Consider the following 24,543-nt stretch of genomic DNA (forward strand, 5'->3'; position numbering starts at 1 on the left):
AGAATCTCTCCCTTCATGAAACTCAAACCCAAAACCAGACATGGAAAAAATGGTCTGACTAGTTAGTTTTAATGACTGCCTCATGGTGTTTCTGCTGAGTTTCCATTTAAAGCAGAAATCACATGATGCTAGGTACTGATCCAGGGAATGTATTTAAGCCAACTTATTTACTTGCTGCTTTGAGAATACTCTTCTGCAGTCAACTATTAGATCACACAATACTTTTTGGGCAAACCAACACGAAGGAAAAAAAGTAAGGCATATGTCAACAAGAGTATTAAGCAAAAAAAAAATACAGATCAGTCATGATCGAACTGAAAGGCAGACTGCCTACTCCTATGTTTTATGAACCTTATCAAATGTCACTTCAGTGATGTATCATCAAGATGATATGGTGGGAGTATTTTACATGGTACAGGAAGAGGCTTGATTCTATTTGTTCAATATGCGGAAGTATATGAATGCAACATACAAACCTAATTTAACATCTACACATTTGCTCATCATTACTTCCAAATTACAAATATTAGTCAGTCAACTTCTGTCAATCTAAAAGAAAGTATGAATTTAAATTAGTTCTTGAATGAGGTAATCCTTTTTAGTATTGTAAAACAGAAAAAAAATGGTAATAACTTTGAAATCACCTCTTTCAAACAGACTTTTAAAATCAGAAGTATTTATTTCATTCTAACTTCTATGCTAGATTGCCACAGGACAATCAACAGCACAAATTCATGTTCAAAATAGCTGCAAATGTTTTTTTCTGTTATTGGGCTTTTCCAAAGGTTCTCAGACCATTCTATTCAAATGTCCTTCAAATCCCCAAGGCAGGTTCACTCATCCAAGCTCGCTGGAGTATATAAAACTGCAACTTACGTCTTTGAACAGCAAAGAGAAGGATTCATAAAAACCTTCAGAAGCCATGTCCATGAAAATAGTTTCTCTTACTACCAAGTTAATAAAACTATTTTTCTAAAGTCTTTTGCTAAAATATGACTGAGGAAATGTTATTAATTGTTTTTATTAATTTTAAAATTGCATTCATTTTATGTTGGGAAAAGCATCTAATATGAAGATGAGTATTAACTCCACCAACTTAGCAAGCCACAGTCCAAAGAACACTTCCTGCATTAAACAGGTTCAATCTGTTACTGGATAAACTGAAAGTACATAGTACAAAATTTTAGTTAGAATAACTAAGCCCATGACAATTTCCAGACTGGATATCAAAACATGACAAGTGGACTTAAACAAACAACCCATTTCTTTCAAAAAGACTCAATGTAATAGAACCTTACCTTGCTGCTCAAGCAGAGTATTCTGTCGCTTTAGGTCGTCGATGTCCTGCTGGTGTGTGTGATTTTTCCGCCGCATGTACTGAATATACTCTGTGGCTTTATCTAAGATTTGGGCACGGGATGCCTATTGAAACAAGTTTCAGTAAAGATCAAGTTAAAGTTATTGAACTGCTGTGTGTGGCATCCACTTTCAAGTCCAAACAAACCTTCATTCTATCAAAGAGGCAAAATGTCAGAGGAGTTACTAGATAGCAAAATTATTCACAAATATTTGGTTTGGTAATCGAAAGAACCCTACATAATGTAGATTTTTTAATCAATGTGAGCTTAAACATGTGAAATAGATGGGTTTCCAATAGCCAAAGGTTTATCCAGTGAGTAACTGAATCAGAGACAAGCTTAAGGATTCAATCCTTGTTCTATGCAGAACCACTATTTAATCTGGCATGGAGATGGGACTGACACTGGCAGGCCAATACAGTCAGCCAAACTGAGTTATGAAGAGAAAGAGATTCAGTTTTCCTGGTCTAGACTTAACTGCTGGTGATACAAGACTCACATGATGATTACTCCCCGAGGTACCGCAAAGTAGCTGGCACATAGACCTATATCTCAAAAAGATTTTGAAGTCTTCCAGAGAGGAGGGTAGGGAAAAGTAAGGGAAGAAAAACCGTGAAGTATTTTAAATGAGACACCGTGTTAGTTTTATTCAGTATATGCACAATCTTGTACCATACATACATAGTGTAATGCAGCCAAAAAATGATCGTTAATGTTTTTAACTTATTAGAAAAGTGTTATGAAAGTATTTGCCACGCAGAAATCTCAATAAGGCACATGATCACGTCCATATGAATGGCTTAACACTCTTGCATAACTGTTCTTATGCTAATCTGGAGTTAGATACCCTGTTATCCTTCCTAAAGGAACATTGCTTATTATAACATATCCATATCTTCTACAACTACCTACACTCTTGTCTGGGTCACTGAAACTGACTGCATTATATTGCCTTCTTTCAGTGTTGCTCTGGTGCTTTTAATGAATATTGAATAATGAATACTAAACATTATATCAGATAGGAACATCAAAAAATGTGGCTAACGGCAAAAGTAAGAGGTTTTCACAAATATTAATATTTAAACTATTGTCCATTCTAGAGGTACTCAATTTATTACTCTCATATGCTGTCAAATTCTTGTAGTGAAGACTATATTTCACAATATTTGCCCTTCCTTATCATATTTATGTTAATATTGTATCAATACTCCAACAAAATGGGCAGTAGCTAAGCAATTCGCACAAAATAAATAAAAGCACCAATCAAAACAAATTGCCAACAGGATAGTATTTATTCAAAAGTAACTTAAAAATCAAGGAATAATGCCTGCTACTAATCAAAAGTGCCTTACGCTAGAAAAGGTAAAATACCATGTTTACAAACAAGGCAAACATATCACAATAATCTGCACTGTCCCAAACTTGGTTTCTCACTATCAACCCTCCACCACAACCAATCTGAAAAATACATTTCCAAGGTAGCAGTTGGCCTTTACAAACTAGAAAAAAATAGTTTTGAATTCTGACAAAAAGCTTCCTTGCTGCTATTGCTACTAAAAGCATATAATAGCAAAGATCTTTCCATTGGGGAAAGGGTTAGAATGACTTTTTTTCTAACTTACATTTACTTCCACTTTGAAAGAGGTTTTACACTTGTGCATATATAACTACAGATAAATTAATGCGGGGGGAGAAACAATCTAATCTGACAAAAAAAAAATCCTTATTGTAAGTTTGGGTCAGCCTTCGGTATTCCATCTGGTATAGTGATGCAGGTCACTCCTGTCAGTAACCTTAGCTTCTTCCTTGCAGAAGTGTGCCCGCACTAATCATGCAAAATGTACTAGTAAGTGAGTTAAAAATGTTAACTGTATTTTAGCCATTGAGAGAATTTGCCAAGCAAAATTCTCAATGGAGCACATATAATTCCTATATTTGTAAATATAGGTTAAAAACAAAATCTCGCACAACCACTTTTATGCTAATCGGGATTTAGTTATATTCTCTTCCATTGGTTATACCACATTATTACAACCCAGAGATCCAACATAATCCTCCAGCCACCTGAACGGGATATTTTGACTTATGTGCCCTCACATGCACTTCTCCAAGTCCGTCAAAGGTGGCCTAAAATGTGCAGTGAGACGACGCCAGGTATGAATTAAGTTGATTTCGTAGAAATCAATGGGAAAAAATATGATAAATCTTGCACCCTGCCCTTTTTGTGGGGGACTTGCATTCTCCTTCAGATCATTTTCGATTGCAAAAACTGACCACCTCCATTTTAGCTCCCAGTTCCAGGCCTACACCTCCCCATCCCTTTATAGTGTTACACAGGAACAGCTGTAGGCCATCTGGTCTGTATCTTAACTCCATCTACCTGCCTTGGGCTGTAACCCTCAAAACCCCTTAACCTGGGTAGCTCTCCAGTTTTTTGGCCAATATTTCTCTCTCAACCACCACTAATAAAAAAACACTAGCATCGTAAACGCCAGGTTTAATTATTAGCTTTGTACTGTATAGTGTAAAATTTCTATGCATATTTTCTAACTCATTTGCACTGAAATAGGAACACAACATCAGAGCAGGGGTGGGTTATTTAGCCAACTATGTTCTGCCATTCAATTTGATTATGGCTGCTCTGTTTCTCAACTCCATTTATGTTTTGCTTCCATATTCCTCAATACCCTAACAAAGATTTATCATTCACAGTTTTTAAACATTCAACTGACTTAGCCTCAACAAAAACTTGAATTTACATAGCTCCTTGAACATTGTAAAATGTCCCAACGCACTTAAAAATTCGACAGAGCCACCTAACAATATATTAAGGCAGGTTCCTAAAGCTGGGTCGAAGTGGTAGATTTTAAAGAGCGTTTTAAAGGAAGTAAAAGAGGTGAAACAAAAACTTGAATTTACATAGCTCCTTGAACATTGTAAAATGTCCCAACGCACTTAAAAATTCGACAGAGCCACCTAACAATATATTAAGGCAGGTTCCTAAAGCTGGGTCGAAGTGGTAGATTTTAAAGAGCGTTTTAAAGGAAGTAAAAGAGGTGAAAGCTTTAGGGACTGAATTACAGAGTTTAGAGTCTAACAACTGAAAGCATACGCGCAAATGGCAAAGTGATTAAAGTCAGGGGTGCTCAAGAGATCAGAATTAGAACACTGCAAGTATGAGGATCGTAGGACTGGAGGCGATTACAAAGATAGGGCAAGGCTATGGATAGATTGAAAAACAAGGATGAGAATTTTAAAATCAAGGTATTGCTTAATCAGGAGTCAATGTATCAGCGAGTCCAGGAGTGATGGATGCAACAGGAGTTGGCAGGAGTTAGGGCAGAGGCAGCACAGATTTGGATGTCCTCAAGTTTACAAACGTACATGTGGGAAGCCAGCCAGGAGTGAATTGGACTAGTCAGGTTTAGAGGTAGCAAAGGCACAGATGAGGCTTCCGACAGAAGATGAGCTGACGCAGGGGTGGGGCCAGGCAATGCTACGGAGGTGAAACCAGAAGATCTTACTAACAGCACAGTTTCATCAGTAGCTCAGCTCAGGGTCAAATACGATGTACAAAGTTGCAAACAAACTGGTTCAGGCTCATGCATTTGCCAAAAAGAGGGATGAAGTCAGTGGTTAAGGAACAGAGTTGGTGGATGGGGCTGAAAATAATGGTTTTAGTACTCCCAATATTTAGTCAGAGAAAATTTCTGCTCATATCGTACTTTTTGGGAATGTTCCACCACCCTTTGAACAAGTTGTTGCTGACATCATCCCTGAACTGCCCAATTCTTACGCCCATTGCTCTGGACTTCCCCCAGACAAAGTAGCTTCTCTCTATTTACACTTTCAAATCTTCCGATCACCTTAAATATCTCAATTAAATTATCCCTTCATCATCTATATTTAAGGGAATACAGGCCTGGTCTATGCAACTCCATCTCAATTTAACCCCGGTATTATTCTGATGAATCTATGCTGCACTCCCACCAAGGCCAATGTCCTTCCCGAGGTGTTGTGCCCAAAGTGTAACCCTGTCTTTCCAGATTGATCTGTACTGCTGCAACATGACATCTAACCATTTGTACTCCAGTTCCCTAGAGATAATGGCTAACATTCCAATAGTCTTTTTATTTTTTGGACCAATGCTCTAGCTTTGTGATTTTCTGTACTTGGACCCCGAAATCTCTCTGCACCTTCATGGTTCCTAGCTTCTCAACATTTAGAAAATACTGTGATCTTAGTCCGAATTCAGTGGCCTTACACTTCCTCATATTAAAACTCCATCTGGCACAGTTTTGCGTGCACACAATCCATTAATGTCCTTCTGCAATGTTCTGCTCTCATCTATGTCAACAACTTGCATTCATATAGCACTATCAATGTAGCAAAATGTCCTAAGCAGCTTCAAATTTATAGTTCCACACTATTTACTGTGCCACCTAAACTTAATGTTGTCAGCTAACTTGGATACTTAGTTTATTCCTTCGTCCAAGTCTTTTATAAACATAGCGAAAAGCCAATGCCCCATTACAGATCCCCGGGGACACCATTAGTCACATCCTGCCGTTTGAGTACAGTCATTTCCCCTGCTCTCTACCTCCTCTCTCCTAACCACTTCCCTTCCCGTATCAATGGGTTAGCTTCAATTTCAAGCATTTTGAAATAGTTTTATTTGCTGGTTCATTTTTTTTTTCTAGTTTCTTTCTTTATTCCTTCACTTCATTTGGACAGCTGTTATAGAGCCACTCATACCTTGTCTGGACACATCTTTTGTGTCTTTATCTGTCCCATTACATTCCCTTTGGTTTTTGCTCCGCAAAACCTTTTGTCAATTAATCTCTCCCACATCCATCCTTGTGCAGATCTTCCCTTTTGTTTTTCCCTTATTCTCTTGCTCAAAACCTATTACATTCCTGTCTTTCCAATTCAGGCAGCATATGTAGAGCAAGAGAGTTGATGTTTCAGGTCAAGATCACTTTTCATCAGAACTGAAGAAGGGTCACCTCAACCTGAAACTTTAACTTGGTTTCTCTCTCCAAAGGTGCTGCCTGACTGTGGAGTATTTCCAACACTTGTTTCTATTTCAGATTTCCAGTATCCACAGCATTTTGTTTTTGTCTCAGCATCTCTATCTTTCCTCAGTTCTGATTTTTTTTTTTTAATGCATTCATGGGATATGGGCACCCCTGGCTAGGTCAGCATTTTTTGCCCATCCCCAATTGCCATCGAGAAGGGTGGTGCTGAGCTACCTTCTTGAACCGCTGCAGTCCACGTGCTGTAGGGACACCCAGTGCTGTTAGGAAAGGGTGGTGAAAAAGGCATATGGGACACTTGCCTTTATCAATCGAGGCATAGATTACAAAAGTAGGGAGGTCATGTTGGAGTTGTATAGAATCTTGGTGATGCCACAGCTGGGGTACTGTGTGCAGTTCTGGTTGCCACATTATAGAAAGGATGTGATTGCACTGGAGGGGGTGCAGAGGAGATTCACCAGGATGTTGCCTGGGATGAAACATTTAAGTTATGAAGAGAGGTTGGATAGACTTGGGTTGTTTTCGTTGGAGCAAAGACGACTGAGGGGCGGCCTGATCGAGGTGTACAAGATTATGAGGGGCATGGACAGGGTGGATAGGGAGCAGCTATTCCCCTTAGTTGAAGGGTCAGTCACAAGGGGACATAATTTCAAGGTGAAGGGCAGGAGATTTAGGGGGGATGAGAGCAAAAATTTTTTTACCCAGAGGGTGGTGGTGGTGGTCTGGAATGCACTGCCTGGGAGGGTGGTGGAGGTGGGTTGCCTTACATCCTTTAAAAAGTGCCTGGATGAGCACTTGGCACGTCATAACATTCAAGGCTATGGGCCAAGTGCTGGTAAATGGGATTAGGTAGGTAGGTCAGGTGTTTCTCACGTGTTGGTGCAGACTCAATGGGCCGAAGAGCCTCTTCTGCACTGAGAGATTCTGAGAGTTCCTGGATTTTGACCCAGCGACAGTGAAGGAACAGTAAAAAAATTTTCAAGTCAGGATGGTGAGTGGTTTGGAGGGGAACTTCCAGATGGTGGTGTTCCCATGTGTCTGCTGCCCTTGTCTTTCTAAATGGCAGTGGTCATGGGTTTGGAAAGTGCCATCTAAGGAGGCTTGCCGAGTTCCTGCAGTGTATCTTGTAGATGGTACACACTGCTGCCACTGTGCATCGGTGGTGGAAGTGAATGTTTGTGGATGGGGTGTCAAATAAGCGGGCTACTTTGTCCAGGATGGTGTCAACCTTCTTCAGTGTTGTTGGATCTGCACTCATGCAGGCAAGTGGACAGTATTCCATCACACTCCTGACTTGCACCTTGTAGATGGTGGACAGGCTTTGGGGAGTCAGGAGGTGAGTTACTTGCCATAGAATTCCTAGCCTTGAACCGGCTCTTGTAGCTACAGTATTTATATGGTTAGGCCAGTTCATTTTCTGGTCAATAGTAACCCCCAGGATATTGATAGTGGAGGGATCTGTGATAGTAACACCACCATATGTCAAGGGGTGATGGTTACATTCGCTCTTGTAGCGGATGGCCAGATTCTCTCACTGGAGATGGTCATTGCCTGGCACTTTTGTGGACGAATGTTACTTGTCGCTTGTCAGCCCAAGCTTGGATATTGTCCAGGTCTTGCTGCATTTGGACATGGGCTGCTTTAGTATCTGAGGAGTCATGAATGGTGAACATTGTGCAATCATCAGCGAACATCCCTACTTCTGACCTTATGTTGGAGGGAAGGCCATTGATGAAGCAGCTGAAGATGGATGGGCCTAGGCCATTAGCGAGGAACTCCTGCAGTGATGTCCTGGAATGAAGATGATTGACCTCCGGCAACCACAACCATCTTTTTTGGAAGTCATACCTAGCACAACCAGCAGAGAGCTTTCTCCTCCAATTTCCATTGACTCCAGTTTTGCTAGGACTCCTTGATGCCATACTTGGTCAAACGCTTCCTTGATGTCAAGGGCAGTGACTCTCACCTCACCTCAAGAGTTCAGCTCTTTTGTCAATGTTTGAACCAAAGCTAATGAGGTCAGGAGCTGAACCCAAACTGAGCGTCAGTGAACAGGTTATTGCTAAGCAAGTGCCACTTGATAGAACTGTTTATGACCCCTTCCATCACTTTACTGATGATCAAGAGTGGATTGATGGGGCAGTAGTTGGCCGGGTTGGATTTGACCTGCTTTCAGTGTACAGGGCATACCTTGGAAATCTTCCACATTGCCAGGTATATGCCAGTATTGTAGCTGTACTGTAACAGTTTGGCTAGGGGCGCAGCAAGTTCTGGAGCACAAGCCTTCAGTACTACTGCCAGAATATTGTCAGGGCCCATAGACATAGCACTATGCAGTGCTTTCAGCCATCTTTTGATTTCACATGGAGTGAATTGGCTGAAGACTGGCATCTGCTCAGTATTAAGTTGCTAGATCTGTTCGAAATCTATCTCATTTAGCATGGTGGTAGTGCCACACAACACAATGGAGGGTATCCTCAATATGAAGACAGGAGCTCGTCTCCATAAGGACTGTGTAGTGATCACTCCTACCCATACTGTCATCCTGAGAAGGCAGAGATGGTTCATCCACTTGGTACTTCTGGTTGAAGATTGTTGCAAATGTTTCAGCCTTATCTTTTGTACTGATGTCCTGGTCTCCCCCATCATTGAGGAGTTGATTGATTGTCCACCACCATTCACAACAGGATGTGGCAGGACTGCAAAGCTTTGATCTGATCTGTTGGTTGAATAAAATGGGGAAGTGGGCATCACTGGCTAGGCCAGCATTTATTGCCCATCTCTAAATGCCCCTGAGAAGATGGTGGTGAGCTGCCTTCTTGAACCGCTGCAGTCCATGTTCTGTAGGTACACCCACAGTGGTCAGGGAGGGAGTTCCAGGATTTTGACCCAGCGCTTAGCTCTGTCTATCACTTGCTGCTTTTGCTGTTTGACCTGCAAGTAGTGCTGTGGTGTAGCTTCACCAAGTTGACACCTCATTTTTAGGTATGCCTGGTGCTGTTCTTGACATGCCCTCCTGTACTCTTCATTAAACCATGGTTGATCTCCTGGCTTGGTGGTAATGGTAGAGTGGGGGATATGCCAGACCTTGAGATTACAGTTTGCGGTTGAGTACAATTCTGCGGCTGCCCACAATGTCTCATGGATGCCCAGTCTTAAGTTGCCAGGTCTGTTTGAAATCTATCCCATTTAGCACGGTGGCAGTGCCACACAACACGGAGGGTATTCTCAAGACAGGACTTTGTCTCCATAAGGACTGTGCAGTGATCACTCCTACCCACACTGTTATGGACAGATGCATCTGGTGAGGGAACTTGGTGAGGATGAGTTCAAGTATGTTTTTCCCTCTTGTTGGTTCCCTCACCACCTGCTGCAGACCCAGTCTAGCAGCTATGCCCTTTAGGTCTTGGCTAGCTCAGTCTATAGTGTGCTACCGAGCCACTCTTAGTGATGGACAATGAAGTCCCCCAACCAGAGTACATTCTGCACCCTTGCACCTCAGGAACCTCTCAGCGGTTCCTCCAAGTGGTGTTCAACATGGAGGAGTACTGACTCATCAGCTGAGGGTGAATGGTATATGGTAATCAGTAGGAGGTTTCTTTGCCCATGTTTGGCCTGAGGCCATGAGACTTCATAGGGGCTGGAGTCGATGTTGAGGGCTCCAGAGCAACTCACTCCGCCTGTGCTGCCACTTCTGCTGGTTCCGTCCTGCTGGTGGGACAGGCAGATTTGCTTCCCTAAAGGAAACTAGATGGGTTTTTACGACAATTCCGGATTTTTTATTGAATTCAAATTTCACTATCTGCTGTGGTGGGATTCGAACTGGGTTCCCCAGAGCATTACCCTAGGTCTCTGGATTACTAGTCCAGTGACAATTACCACTATGCCACCGCCTTCCCAATGAAAAGTCATTGGCCTGAAATGTTAACTCAGTTTCTCTCTCCACAGATGCTGCCTGACCTGCTGAGTAGTTCCAGCATTTTGTGTTTTATTGCTGACTTTCTAATTTGCTGGCCAGTCTCTTAATAAAGCTGGCTGACTCTCTTCTCGCCCCCTCCCCGACCACTTTGGTGCTGCTTTCAAAACGAACGGAGGCCGATAACACTCCAATAAAGCACCTTGGTATGCTTCACTGTAATAAAGGCATTATATAAATGTAGGTTATGATTGTGAAGATATAATTGGCCCTTACGGTATCAATCATATAACTCCACAAACTGGCCTCAATGCCTTTGATACAATCCTTCAGTGTCTACAGTTTTTTTAAAAACCGAGTAAACTCTGTATTTGAAACATTAATTTAGACATGTCCTCAACTATCAAAACCCTTTCCACGAAGAAAAATAATGTAAATCACCGTTGAGATCGATAGAATTGTGGCATGGAGCATTAAGATCAACTACATTTGCTTAAAGGAAAGATATCACTGGGCGTTCACAGATGGGATCTATTTTGAGTACATGTCGCACTAATGGCACTTGTCATTCCATATCTCTTATCTTGGCTTTTCACATTAATCCACACAAGTATAGTTTCACTTGGCAGGGTGAGCAAAGGATCCCATCTCCACCCCTCCAATCCCACAAGATCATCTACTTTTCAGAATATACCAATGGTTGTAGAATTGAAATTTCAATTAACATTAGAAGCTTCATACACCAATTGTCAGGGTCTCCACTCTAATAATTTTAACCCTGTGCAGCAAGTGCAATATACTTTCATCCCATTCAATCTCTTTTCCTTGAAATCAAGAGTTTTTTGCACTCGCAGCACTTATGACAATATAGTGGTTTACTGCAGGATAATAAATTAGTTCAAATACTATTCTTCTTTTAAAGAAGTTTGCCCATTACAGTAATCTTTGATACATATTATCTAACAAAACTAAAATGATTGTTTTAAAAGCATATGCAAGATACTGAATCCTCTCTGACATGTCACAATTACAGCAGTTCTCCCAATTTAATTACAGCACTGTAATAAACTCCAAATTATGTGTATACATGCATTTGTTTTAGAAAGAAAGGCAGCCACTGGCATAGAGCATGAAGTTTACTCATAATTACAGATGATCTGTCAATTACCTCAGTAAGTTATGACCAACTACTATTACCTATTCTTTGCCTATTTAGAGAATAGTTTTAAAGCAACAGGTCATTTAGCAGCTAAATAAACAACCATGCTCTAGACACGAATAATAGTTAATCTGCTAACACTGTTGGAAATTTTACAATCACCTATCAAAAAAACATCCTATGCTTAAAGAATATGTTCAGTTTTCTAAAAGAATTTTTGAGGTCTTCAATTTATCACTAACAAAGGTATTAGCCTTGATATTAATTTGGATGGGGGGGGTTTGGGGCTACTGTACACTGGGAAAGGTGGGGTAATTACAGATTAGCTTGTTGGAACTGGAGGAGGGGTGGGGATACTCCTGTTCCTCTTTGGCCAGAAGTAGTGCTCTAAAGACACACACATGATGGATCCAGTCCTTCTCACCTCCTTGACCTGCCTGTTTCCCAAAGCTCAGAAAACATGTCTAATAATAGAAACCCTGTAAAAATAGCATGTAGCTGCCTTAAGAGTGGTAACAACTGACCCATCACCCCAGAAAACATCCTACCATCACTACTTAACTTGGCAAAGAAGGGGCCTACTGTTAAGTTTTGAAACACTATCTAATGCCAATTATTCTAGCCAAGGTGTGCAAAAAATGGTTCAACTGCCTGTACACACATGCTTATTGTAACTTTCTGAAGTAAAATATTGGAAGTATTGTTTATCCTCCAATTGATACCTTATAACTGCATCTCAGTAACCTGGCAGTGCACCTTCATCTCAGATTAATTCCTACATTAGGTGGTGTGGCCTGGAAACAAGTTCAATTCGGACTGCATTAAGATTAAACTGAGTCAATGTGGCAAGCCACTATGTTTATTCCAGTCCACATTTACAAAAATAATTTAAAATTTTCAGTCAAAATCCTGGAACACCCTTCCAAACAGCTCTGTGGGTCCACCTACACATGGACTGCAGCATTTCAAGAAGGAAGCTCCCCATCACCTTCTTGAGGGTAATTCGGGATGGGCAATAAAAACAAAAAACTACTGCGGATGCTGGAAATCCAAAACAAAAACAGAATTACCTGGAAAAACTCAGCAGGTCTGGCAGCATCAGCGGAGAAGAAAGAGTCGACGTTTCATGAGGACTCGAAACGTCGACTCTTTTCTTCTCCGCCGACGCTGCCAGACCTGCTGAGTTTTTCCAGGTAATTCTCTTTTTGTTATGGGCAATAAATGCTGGCCTTGCCAGTGACACCCACACCCCATAAACAACTAAATTTCAAAAAGTGGTTTGTGATTTAGTTTGCTCCTTTGATGCAATTTTAAAAATTAGGAATAGGAAATGACTTTAGGCCCACCAAATCCTAACACTATTTCTTTTTTTGATAATGTCCCATAAACTCCTTGAAGTCAAGCAGCCCTTAACTTCACTTAACGATGACAATGCAGCTTCAACCCTGAAGAAATTTGGAAAGCCAAATAAAGTTCACAAGTTACAAACAAATGCCTTGTGAAAGACGTGATGCAGAAACTGAACTGGAGCAGCAAAAGAACAGATGAGGCTGGGAATTCTGCAGTGAGTAACTCATCTCCTGACTCCACAAAGCCTGTCCACCATCTAAAAGGCACAAGTCAGGAGTGAGATGGAATACTCTCACTTACCTGGATGAGTGCAGCTCCATCAACACTCAAGAAGCTCGATACCATCCAGGGCAAAGCAGCCCGCTTGATTGGCACCCCATCCACCAGCTCAACCGATGCATAATGGCAGCAGTGTGTGCCACCTCCAAGATGCACTGCAGCAATTCACCAAGGATCCTTCGACAGCACCTTCCAAACCCACGACCTCTACCACCTAGAAGGACAAGGGCAGCAGATGCATGGGAACACCACCACCTGCAAGTTCCCCTCCAAGCCACTCACCATCCTGACTTGGAACTACATTGTTGTTCCTTCACTGCTGCTGCGTCAAAATCCTGGAAATCCCTTCTTAATAGCATGGTGAGTGCACCTACACAACATGGACTGCAGCGGTTCAAGGCGGCAGCTCACCACCACCTTCTCAAGGGTAATTAGGGATGGGCAATGAAAATGCTGGCTTAGCCAGTGACACCAACATCCCGTGAACGAAGGAAAATCCCTGGCTTTGATCTTTGGTGAGGCCCATGGACATATCTGCATAGATCATGGCAGATGTCGACACTCGATGTATAAATTGACAATTAAAAATGCTGTGCGCAACTGGTCACCCAGAGAAGACCACGGGACATATGACGACTCAATACCCAACTTATAAATACACAGAAGGCACAGTGATGCACTCCACTAGCCCTAGCGCTATTATCTGCCATAACCAACTGAATGTAAAATTATCATTGTTGCTTTACTTCTATATCAGCCATAAGGCAGAGAGAGGGCAATCATCACACAAACTGTCAGGAAATTTTACAAAAATAACTATCACTTTTCTTAAGCAAGAAGCTAATGAGGCGGCAGATGCAAGCACACTAACATATATTCCTAAAATGGAATCCAACAGATGTCTATATTGAAGCAATTCTTAAGAAGAAGTTTGAAATATTTGCAGCACCGTGATGGAAGAATGTGCAGAGTAAGCCAAAAGGACAACTTTTGCGCCGAACTCAACACAGGACATCACTTCTAAATAAACACACAGACTTTAAACATTTCCCAACCCCCCAAAAAATCATTCTTTTACTTAACACCAAAACACAAATAAATGAAGGTAAAAAAGCTGCGGAACTTAACTAGAACACCGACCTTTTCACCCTGGAGTGATGGTACGGAGTCACGTAAACTATGAAAGCTGTCTTTGATGTGATCCCTGCGTTTGCGCTCCAATGCATTGTGGTGAGCTCGTTTATCTGCCTGAAAAACAGTATTACACTATTATTTATCCTGCTGCATTACTTTGCAAAGAAAGGTTAAACACAAATTCATATGCATTTAATGATATTTAACATTGTTGGAATTGCAAGTTACTTTGGCCAAATAAGTTAAGTAATATCATTTCCGAATCGAAGGTCAACAGTGCCTGAAGACCAAGGAGGGGGGGGGGGCAGGTCAGATTCTTTCTCCACATCTCACACCCACCCCCTCCAATAACTGCATCATACAAAGGGACTCTATTGCATCATTTTTATCAAGTCCCAATTTCTTTTAGTTATTAAAAATTCAGAAAATTCTCAATCGAGGTAACTATCCAGTTTACCTGTTTTTCGGCATTTAACTGAAGTACACGTTTTAATGTTAAATAAGGAGCTCAAACACAACATAGCTCTCTTATATAGGAAATAAAAATTAGTTGATTTCAAGTGAGATTAATTTCAACAGTCCAAGTTCCTTAGTCAATGAACTTGTTCTTTCATGTTTTAGTTTCCTCCTTTTACAAGACAAGGGAAGAAAAAAACACTGTCCTGACTGCTCCAGAATCAGATTACCATGACTGCTGAAGTTCCAACAATTTACATTCTTCACATTTTCAAATTTCTAGCTGCAGATTTTATCAATAGCAATGAACTCCGCAGATTACATTGAACGTTTTGTATTTAAAATCTAACTATTACTCAAGCTTGTGATCAATACACTTAAAAAGACAATTTTGGATAACTGCAATTCCTATAGATCAGGTCATATTTTGTAATGAAATTGTAACAGATATTGCAACAGTAGAAGAAACCCCATTAGAGAAGCTTTTCTTCCCTCTATCTCAAAATATTTTAAAAACATTTCTGTGTTGGAGGAAAAAGGCCAAAGATACTTAAGAGCAAATGATCTTACTGGTTATGCAGCTATGAGGTTCACACACCCACGGCAATCAAATCATCTGCTTCCCCATTAGAGTAGCTGACATTTAACAAAGGCATTTATTAATTATAAACAAAGGTAATGAGGTACGGATGGAACTACAAAGGTACACAATATTATTTAATAACTCAAAAAATATCCTATTCGCAAGATGAAACAGTGGATAGGAATGGGCAAATTAAGGCATGCAACTATACAGTCAAAGCCAATGCAAACATTCTGTAGTTCATTAAAACATATTTTACTGGGTAACATGTGCAATAACATGCTTGTATTATATTTTATTACTTGCCAATTTTAACTTTCAGTTTGGTCAATAGTTTATGCAGTGGTTTGGGAAGTGACAGGCGAATAAAGGATTTAAATGCAGGAAATATGCTGAGCGCACAAGGCTAGATGAACACACACCCTTCAGGAAAAGAGACCACAGCCATATTGTAGGACAACCAAGGGCTCCTCTGGCTGGATGTGCCATCTTTCAAATTACGGAATTCAGCCCCACCAAACGGGCTAAATGGTAAAAGGACGTCAGACACATTCCACAAGGGAAAAAGAGTGGCAATTGTTTAGGGGTCGTTTTTGAACATGCCCTTGTGATATCAGCCTAAGACTAAGACACAAGATTGCTTTAGCACTCAGTCAGGTGTGATACTGGAAACTGAATAAAACTTCCAAAAATAATGCATAAACATTTAAGAGAAATTCTGTATCAAAAAGTTCCCATGATCAATTACTTATCAAACGATTAAGTACACAAGTGTATAAAGCTTTAACCAAACAGGATACTATCACTATATAGTTTGGCCAGTTAGATATATTGTAATTGTCAATGAAAGTATTGACAAACCAAATACTCCACTTTTGCCAACAGAGCTTCAAATTTTGAGCAACACTCAAGCTGCAGATTTCTTGTCGCAATCGCATCAGGTCCCTGTCTGACAGCAAACAAAAAAAATGTTGCAAACTTGACAATTGCATTCTTCTGGCAGGTTTTGTTAGAAGTATTGGTACACAAACAGTGGAACAAAATGTCCTGTAACCACACCTAGGAATTGCACGGGAAAACAATTTTCCTCTCATTAGCAACTGTTTAGAACTCAATAGAAGAAAAATGTGATAAAAGGATCTTAGGCTGCAATTAATTTACAGTTCAGAGCAAGTACTAAACCTGCTTGGTACAGCAGTACTTCAAATGATAAAAGCATTAGATTTAATGACCCTCTCCATAACCTGTGCATGGTATACAAACATTAAAATCACAATTATTTTCTCAGTACATGGTCCCCATTCATCCTTCTATTCTCAGTAATATCCTTCGAATTTATAAGGCTCAAGTTCTGATTTCTTTCCCTCGGGTCAAGAACCATTGACCTATTTTTCCTGATGTTTAAATATTAGTTACAATTAACACAAAATTTAACTGAACTGCGGCCAATGCAATGATTGGTAATATTTCTCCCATCATTCCCTTAAAAGTCTCATCTCAATACTTCAGGTCGGAAGTCAGGCAAATATGTCACAGAATGCTCCACAAATTTCAGTGCCATTTTCGCTCTGTGCTTAGTTTACAGGAGACAAATAAAAAGGCTAAGTGTCACCTAATGAGGCAAGGCATCCTTAGGGGCCTAAGGATGGACAATAAACACAGATGCATGGGTTGGAGGATCTGAATATCAGTCAAATGCTGGGACTTCAATAAAGAATTTAGCATCTTCGCTATTAAACATATGCAGCATAACTAACTTACGTCATAGAGACAAAATGACAAAAAAAGAGCTATAACTTCCCACACGATCTCAAACTTACATTTTCAGCTAGTTAAACTGTAGAATTTAATAGGGCCCATAAGCTTGGATTATCATGTTTATAACTAAAGCTCTCGTCAGCATCTTCCTGAACAGAAACCACTTTTGAAATGCATCATTCTACCTGGTCAAAGATTATATACCCACACTTCCTGGAATCCATTTTGTGTTATACACACCACCAAAATATACTTGTACATCTACCTTAACTATTCACATTTGTTATTGATTTAAAAAAATGTTTCTGGAAGACGACAGGTAAGAATAGTTTCCAGCAGCTGGTCATCCGAAGCCACTGTATCAAACATTTACACAACTGCAAAAGAGGGAGGGAAAAAAAAGCATCACGACGAGTTTGTTACTGCTCCCATTAGTTCAGGTCCTCCATGTGTAGAACCCCCTTTCACGTGAAAAGTGGGGGGAGGGAAGGCGGGTAAAGGGGAAGAAGAGAGATAAAAACAAAGAATAACAAAACGCCAACAAATGTTTGGCTTCATTACAAAAGTTGAATCAATGTAAATAGGATGCGCTGAGGCTTGTGGGCAAAATGAATTGTTTTCAAACACATAGCACTTGGGGTGGAGGGGGGTAAATGTCCCAATGTCAAAAAAAGAAATAAAACCAACACGCAAGAGATGGGAGGAAAGTTTTCCCTAAGACAGCGAGGGCTAAGTTGCCACATTTAAAGGTGTTCTGCTCTAAAGGCTGTTAGGCCTTTGTAATCTCTTAATAACCTACACAGTGTCACTAACTCCTGAGGCCTTGGTTGGATGTTTGCCCAGAGCCCAGGCTGTGGGACTGATCTTTTTTTACTTTAAAAAAAAACACACACACACAAATTAACTTTACGGGGCGTTAAAAAAAAAAGGTCTAAACGTTTGGAATATATAGATATTTAAGGCTGAGGGGAAAGGCCAGCAAGGGTAGCCACATCCCCAAGATTTAAAAAAATATATAATTCAAGGGGTCGACTTTATTTTACCCCAGAACAAAAAGAAAACACTAAAGCAAACTGCTGTAAGTTTACAGGGGGGGGTGGGGGAATTTTGTGTGTCTATAAAATATATGATTTTTTTTTAAAATTTAAGGCGACGAGACGGGGTCTATGTTAATCCTCCGTTTACGTACCGCTGTCTGAAACCTCGGCTGTTCTTCCTGAAAAACAGACAAGTGCACAAAATGATCACACAGCCGGAGAGTTGGCGCTTTACAAAAAAAAAAATATCGACAAAGAGAGAGAGAGAGAGAGAAAGAGAAAAAGGAGAGAGAGAGGGAGAGAGGGGAAAGGAGAGAGAGAGAAAGAGAAAAAGGAGAGGGAGAAAGGGGAAATCCGTAACTACAGAGAAAAGGGGGGAAAAAAATTATTTTTTTTACATAATCAGGAGGGGGGGAGGAGGATTTTTGGGGGGGGGGGGGGGAAGAAAAATCCCAACACGTTATTTTTTATTATTTCTAATTTGCGTAACACAAATTAAATTCGGAAAATAAAAATATATCTTATATTATTTTTGTATACATATATATATATATATATAAAAAGAGAGAATCCCCGAGAAGGGACCTGGCGAGACTTACGTCGCTTTCGACCTCGATATCATCGTTATCGCTCATGCTTTTTTATATCAAAAGCCGAAAATAACAAACGCAGTGAGAGAGAGGGGGAGGAGAGGGAGAGGGAGAGGGGAGGGGGGAGAGAGAGAGAGAGAGCGAGGTGGGGGGGGGGGGGGGGGGTAAAAAGCCAACCAAAAAAAAATAAATAACCAAACCGGGATTTAAACTTTCACACAAATTATATTTAATGTCGAGAGGTACACGAAAACAAAACAAAAAACACACATACACAAGAGTGAAGGGGGGGTGGGGGGGGGGGGAAGAGAGAGAAGCCAACAGGAAAATCGCTCGTGACTCCGAAACCAGCTCCGCCCGACAGGCCGCGGCTTACCTCCTCCTCCTCCTCCTCCTCCCACCCCCAACCACCCCGACACTGCGCATGCGCCAGGCAGGCGCCGCCGGGAGTTGTAGTTCCCCCCTCCGTTGATTCCTGTTCTGGGTTCCCGGCTCCAGGACTACATTTCCCGTACTCCACCCCTCCCCCTCCTCTTCCCCCTCTCGACCCGTCAGGGGGGGCGCGGAAGAAGAAGGCCGGATGTCCTTCCGGGCGCCGGAAGTTGCGCCTAGCCCTTGAGCGCGGGGCACTGTGGGACTTGTAGTTCCGCCTCCCGGCCACCCCCTTCCCGAGATTCATAGCGGGAGGAGGCGAGCAACATGGCGGGCCGGTAGGAGTGTTGAGGAGGTCAGAGAGCTGACAACAGTAAACACAACTTTCTTTTGCGTCAGAGCGAAAATGAAACCATCGGCAAGGCAAGATATCTCGGTGAATTCAACGTGGCTTCCAAAGTTTCTTGGCATCCGCAGCTTTCTTCTAAGAACAACAGCTTATATTTATATAGCGCCTTTAATGTAATGAAACGTCTCAAGGCCAGGGTGATCAACCCTTATGAAATAAAATAAGGAACGCTTCGTGGGACCGGGGTTTGGGAGGGGAGGGATGGTGATTATTGCTGCTGACTGGGGTTGGGGAAGGGGAGGAGAGTGGCTTGGTGAGCATATTAGTGAAAGGGGTTGGAGGGGCAGGGTGATCACCTGTTCCTTATTTTACAGGATCATCCCATATTTGAGGCCACTGTCCTGTGTCCCACATTGTGTGCCACAGGGACGCAGCTTTTCCTATAATTGGGACCCTTAAATTTCGTGCAGTGCATGCCCTCCTGTGTGTGCCATCATGCTTTGGCAGCAATCCAGCTCTCAGTTCTGCCAATGCCCATTTGGGCCCTCATACCAGAGTGCCTCCTAATTTTCACAACAGTTGGTCACCCCATATTGAAGGGGAGGCGTGCAGTTTAAAATTAACTAAAACTTATAGCTTGTTGAGTCACAACATCATCTCTCTGCTGGCCAACTCACTCACTCAACACAGTCACACTCAAATCACTCAGACTCAACCTGGAGACTCCTAGGATCAGTCTCACATAGGTTTTCAGAGAAATAAGGGACAAGAGGTATCCCTTAAAGAATACAGGACAACGGTCAAAATAAGGGGCAATCACTTAAAATGCGGGATAGTTGGTCACCATGAAGATGCTTCACCAGAGCATTATAAAACAAAATATGATGCCAAACCACAGAATGAGATACTTGGTCAGATAACCAGAAGCTTGACCAAAAATGTAGGTTTTAAGGAGTGCCTTAAAGGAGGAAAGTGAGGTAGAGAGGCGGAGAGTTGCAGGGGAGGAATTCCAGAACTTGGGGCCGAAGCAACTGAAGGCACAGCCACTAATGGTGGAATAATTATGGGAATGCACAAGAGGCCAGAATTAAAGGAACACAGATATCTCAGAAGGTTGTGGGGCTGGAGGAGATTACAGAGATAGGAAGAGGCGGGCCATGGAAGGATTGGAAAGAAGAATGAGAATTTTAAAATCAAGATGTTGCTTGACCAGGAACCAACATAAGTCAGTGAGCACAGGATCAATAGGCGAACAGGACTTGCGCGTTAGGACAAAGGCAGCAGAGTTTTGGATGGCCTCAAGTTTGCAAAGGGCTAGCAGTGCCTGTCCCTCGATTCAAGGATGATGCCTACTCAGGGTCAGGAGTTTTTACCATGGGATTCATGTGACTGAACAGGCTAATTCTTGACCCAGATCTTTGGGTATATGGGGCAGGATGTCCCATGGGTTAATGGGATCCAGAATGCAAGATTTGCTTCCATTTCTTTCTTTTTCTGCCACCGCTCTGCTTCACTAAGGTGTTGGGACTTGAAGCATGATGCAGCTTGATGAACAAGTTATTGCCACTCAGAACAATTTGTAGCTAGCCGCTCCCATTTATTCAGGCCAATTCTGCCGTATTTCAAGGAGAGCTTCAGAGTGTCTTTTAAGCGGTTTCTTTATCCTCCCATGGAATGTCGGCCATTAGAGAGTTGAGAGAACAGGACCTGGCAAGGAAGATGGTTTTCAGCCATCCGACATAGTCTGCAATCCACCGAAGTTGATTTTGCAGGAGTTTTGCTTGTGGAGCTGGCTTCAAAATGGACATTACCATTTGTTCGATGGTCCCCACCTTAAATCCGGAGGATGCGGCAGCACCATTGCTGATGGAATTTCTTCAGGGTTTTTATGTGTCATTGATACACAGTCCAGGTCTCACTGCAGTACAGAAGCATGATGAGGACAACTGCTCTATACACTAGTACTTGTGTTGCCCTGTGGAGGTCTTTGTTGTCAAACACTCACTGCTGTACTTTATAGAAGGCTGAACTGGTGGGCTCCCTCTATGAAGGGTAAAATGTGGGAGACCATATGCGAAATATACCATAGAGTTATACAGCAGAGAAACAGGCCCTTCGGCCAATCATGTCCGTGCTGGCCCTCAAGCACCAATCTATTCTAATCCCATTTTCCAGCACTTGGCCCATAACCCTATATGCTATGGCGTTTCAAGTGCTCATCTAAATACTTTTTAAATGTTGTGAGGAAACCTGTAGCCAAACAGCTCAGTGCTTTGGCACAACAACTTTTCAAGAATATCCAATATGTTACTTATAATAAGGAGGAGAGTTTCAGAGTGTCTTTGAAGCGGTTTCTTTATCCTCCCGTGGAATGTTGGCCACTAGAGAGTTGAAAGAACAGGATCTGAAATGCGGCCTCTGCCCTCGCACCTTCCCCTCTCTCCCAGAACCATGATAGGGTCCCTCTTGTCCTCACTTTTCACCCAGTAGCCTCCACATTGAAAAGATCATTCTCTGCCGCTTCCACCAACTCAAGCATGATGCCACCACCAAACACATTTTCCCCTCACCCCCCCCCCCCCCCCCCCCAGTTAGCATTCCGTAGACCAAACGCAGACTGGGAGACCGCTTTGTGGAACACCTTTGGTCTGTCCGCAAGCATGACCCAGACCTTCCTGTCACTTGCCATTTCAACACTCCACCCTGCTCCCATGCCCACATGTCTGTCCTTGGCCTGCTGCATTGTTCCAGTGAAGCTCAACGCAAACTGGAGGAACAGCACCTCATCTTCCGACTAGGCACTTTACAGCCTTCCGGACTGAATATTGAGTTCAGCAACTTCAGACCATGAACTCTGCCCTCCATCCTCACCCCCTTTTTTTAATCCCCATTTTTCTACATTGATTTTTATTTTTAATCCATTTTTATTTTATTCATTTGTCCGTGGTTTAATGCTCTTTTTTATCCCCCCTTATCCCATTTTCTATCCTTTTTTTCCCCCACCATCGCCCCCATCCCCTACAGGGCCATCAGTTACTTGTTCCATGTTGTTCTTTCACACAATGCTGTCACATTCTGCTTTCTTATCTTTATGCCACTATCAGCACCTTGTTTAGCACTAACCACGACCATTAACACTCCCTTTGTCCTTTAGTTCATGACATCCTTGTCAATATCTTCTTTGTCCCCACCTATTGTTGTCCTTCTATTCACCTGCCCCACCCCCCTTAAACAGTATACATTTAATCACATTTCCACTTCTCTTCAGCTCTGAAGAAGGGTCATATGGACTCGAAACATTAACTCTGTTTCTCTCTCCGCAGGTGCTGCCAGACCTGCTGAGTTTTTCCAGCGTTTTCTGTTTTTGTTTCAGATTTCCGGCATTCGCAGTATTTTGCTTTTAGCTTATAATAAGGGGTTTGTTTTAATAAATTATTGTGTATAGTACAATGGCCCAGTGTTTGGTTACAGCATCGCAAGTCATGCTGTCAACCTGGACCCTACAAAGCAATCTCAGCTGCACAACAACTGTTGGATCTCCTGACTTGAAAAGACAGAAACAACCTGGTAGTTAGAAAGATGGAAGCAAAAAACTGTGGATGTTGGAAATCCAAAACAAAAATACCTGGAAAAACTCAGCAGGTCTGGCAGCATCTGCAGAGAGGAGCACAGTTAACGTTTCGAGTCCTAATGACCCTTCAACAGAGCTAAGTAAAAATAGAAAAGATGTGAAATATAAGCTGGTTTAAGGGGGGGAGGAGTAGAGCTGGATAGAGGGCCAGTGATAGGTGGAGATAACCAAAAGATATCACAGATAAAAGGACAAAGAGGTGTTGAAGGTGGTGATATTATGTGAGGAATGTGCTAATTAAGGGTAGAAAGCAGGACAAGCAAGGTACAGATAGCCCTAGTGGGGGTGGGGTGGGGTGAAGGAATCAAAAAAGGCTAAAAGGTAGAGTTAAAACAATGGATGGAAATACATTGAAAAATAATGGAAATAGGTGGGAAAAGAAAAATCTATATAAATTATTGGGGAAAAAAAAGGAGGGGGGAATCAGAAAGGGGGTGGGGATGGAGGAGAGAGTTCATGATCTAAAATTGTTGAACTCAATATTCAGTCCGGAAGGCTGTAAAGTGGTTAGAAAGATTTGAATGCATGCTGGTTCAGAATAAACACCAGGTTACAATACAGGAAACTGACTGAAAATGCAAAGGGTGTAAGGTGAGGACTAGGTGTTGGGAGGCAGGGGAAGGGATGGATTAGGAATGCTGGAAATGGGGTGAACTTAGCAGAGGGCCCTGTCAACCCCTCCTTTTCATCATTCCAAAGGGACTGTTCCCATCTGCAAACCTGGCCCACTCTTCAAACAGCCCCAATACCTGTTCCTCCTTCCCACATCACCATCCCTTGCAGGGGAAGGAGGTGCAATACTTGCCATTTCATCCTGTCCCTTCTCACAGTCCAGGATCACAAACACTCCTACCACATGCCATGGTGACTTACTTATTTTTATTTAGTATACTGTATTCACTGGTCACAGTTGCAGTCTCATCTAGACTGGGGGTGACCCCTTTGCTCAAAACCTCCTCCACTCAGTGCACACGTATGACCCTGAGCTTCTGGCTTCTCGCCATTTTAATTCTCTGCCCAACTCACGCTCCGATCGCTCTGTCCTACACTCCCCATTCACGCTGTGATCTCTCTGTCCTACACTCCCCATTCACACTGTGTTCTCTCTGTCCTACACTCCCCATTCACACTGTGATCTCTCTGTCCTACACTCCCCATTCACACTGTGATCTCTCTGTCCTACACTCCCCATTCACACTGTGATCTCTCTGTCCTACACTCCCCATTCACACCGTGATCTCTCTGTCCTACACTCCCCATTCACACTGTGATCTCTCTGTCCTGCACTCCCCATTCACGTGATCTCTCTTTCCTGCACTCCCCATTCACACTGTGATCTCTCTGCCCTGCACTCCCCATTCACGTGATCTCTCTTTCCTGCACTCTCCCCACTCACACTCTGATCCCTTTGTCCTACACTCCTCACTCACTCTGATCTCTCTGTCCTATACTCTTCCAGTAAAGCTCCACCGAATCACCAACAGCACCTCATCTTTCAATTTACCACTTTACAGCTTTTTGAACTATGATGAATA

At 42.1% G+C, this 24,543-nt stretch overlaps 1 protein-coding gene across 4 annotated transcripts in view; it reads right to left on the reverse strand.

Moving 5' to 3' along the window:
* Window positions 1-19,073, reverse strand: part of max (myc associated factor X) — a 24,064-nt gene extending 4,991 nt beyond the window's left edge. Inside the window, exons 1-4 of one of the 4 annotated variants that reach the window (XM_078563192.1) lie at window positions 18,666-18,779; window positions 18,219-18,245; window positions 14,239-14,346; window positions 1,299-1,422 (exon numbers count right to left, since the gene is read on the reverse strand). In XM_078563192.1, the coding sequence (XP_078419318.1) occupies window positions 1,299-1,422; window positions 14,239-14,346; window positions 18,219-18,245; window positions 18,666-18,701 (295 nt within the window). In that variant the 5' untranslated portion in view covers window positions 18,702-18,779. Of the gene's footprint in view, window positions 1-1,298; window positions 1,423-14,226; window positions 14,347-18,218; window positions 18,246-18,665 lie in introns of all 4 variants that reach the window. The other 3 variants (XM_078563191.1, XM_078563194.1, XM_078563193.1) reach the window with 3 other exon arrangements.
* Window positions 19,074-24,543: the final 5,470 nt, after the last annotated feature.

Source organism: Cetorhinus maximus, chromosome 18 (assembly GCF_964194155.1).
Source record: "Cetorhinus maximus chromosome 18, sCetMax3.hap1.1, whole genome shotgun sequence".
Lineage (NCBI taxonomy): Eukaryota > Metazoa > Chordata > Chondrichthyes > Lamniformes > Cetorhinidae > Cetorhinus > Cetorhinus maximus.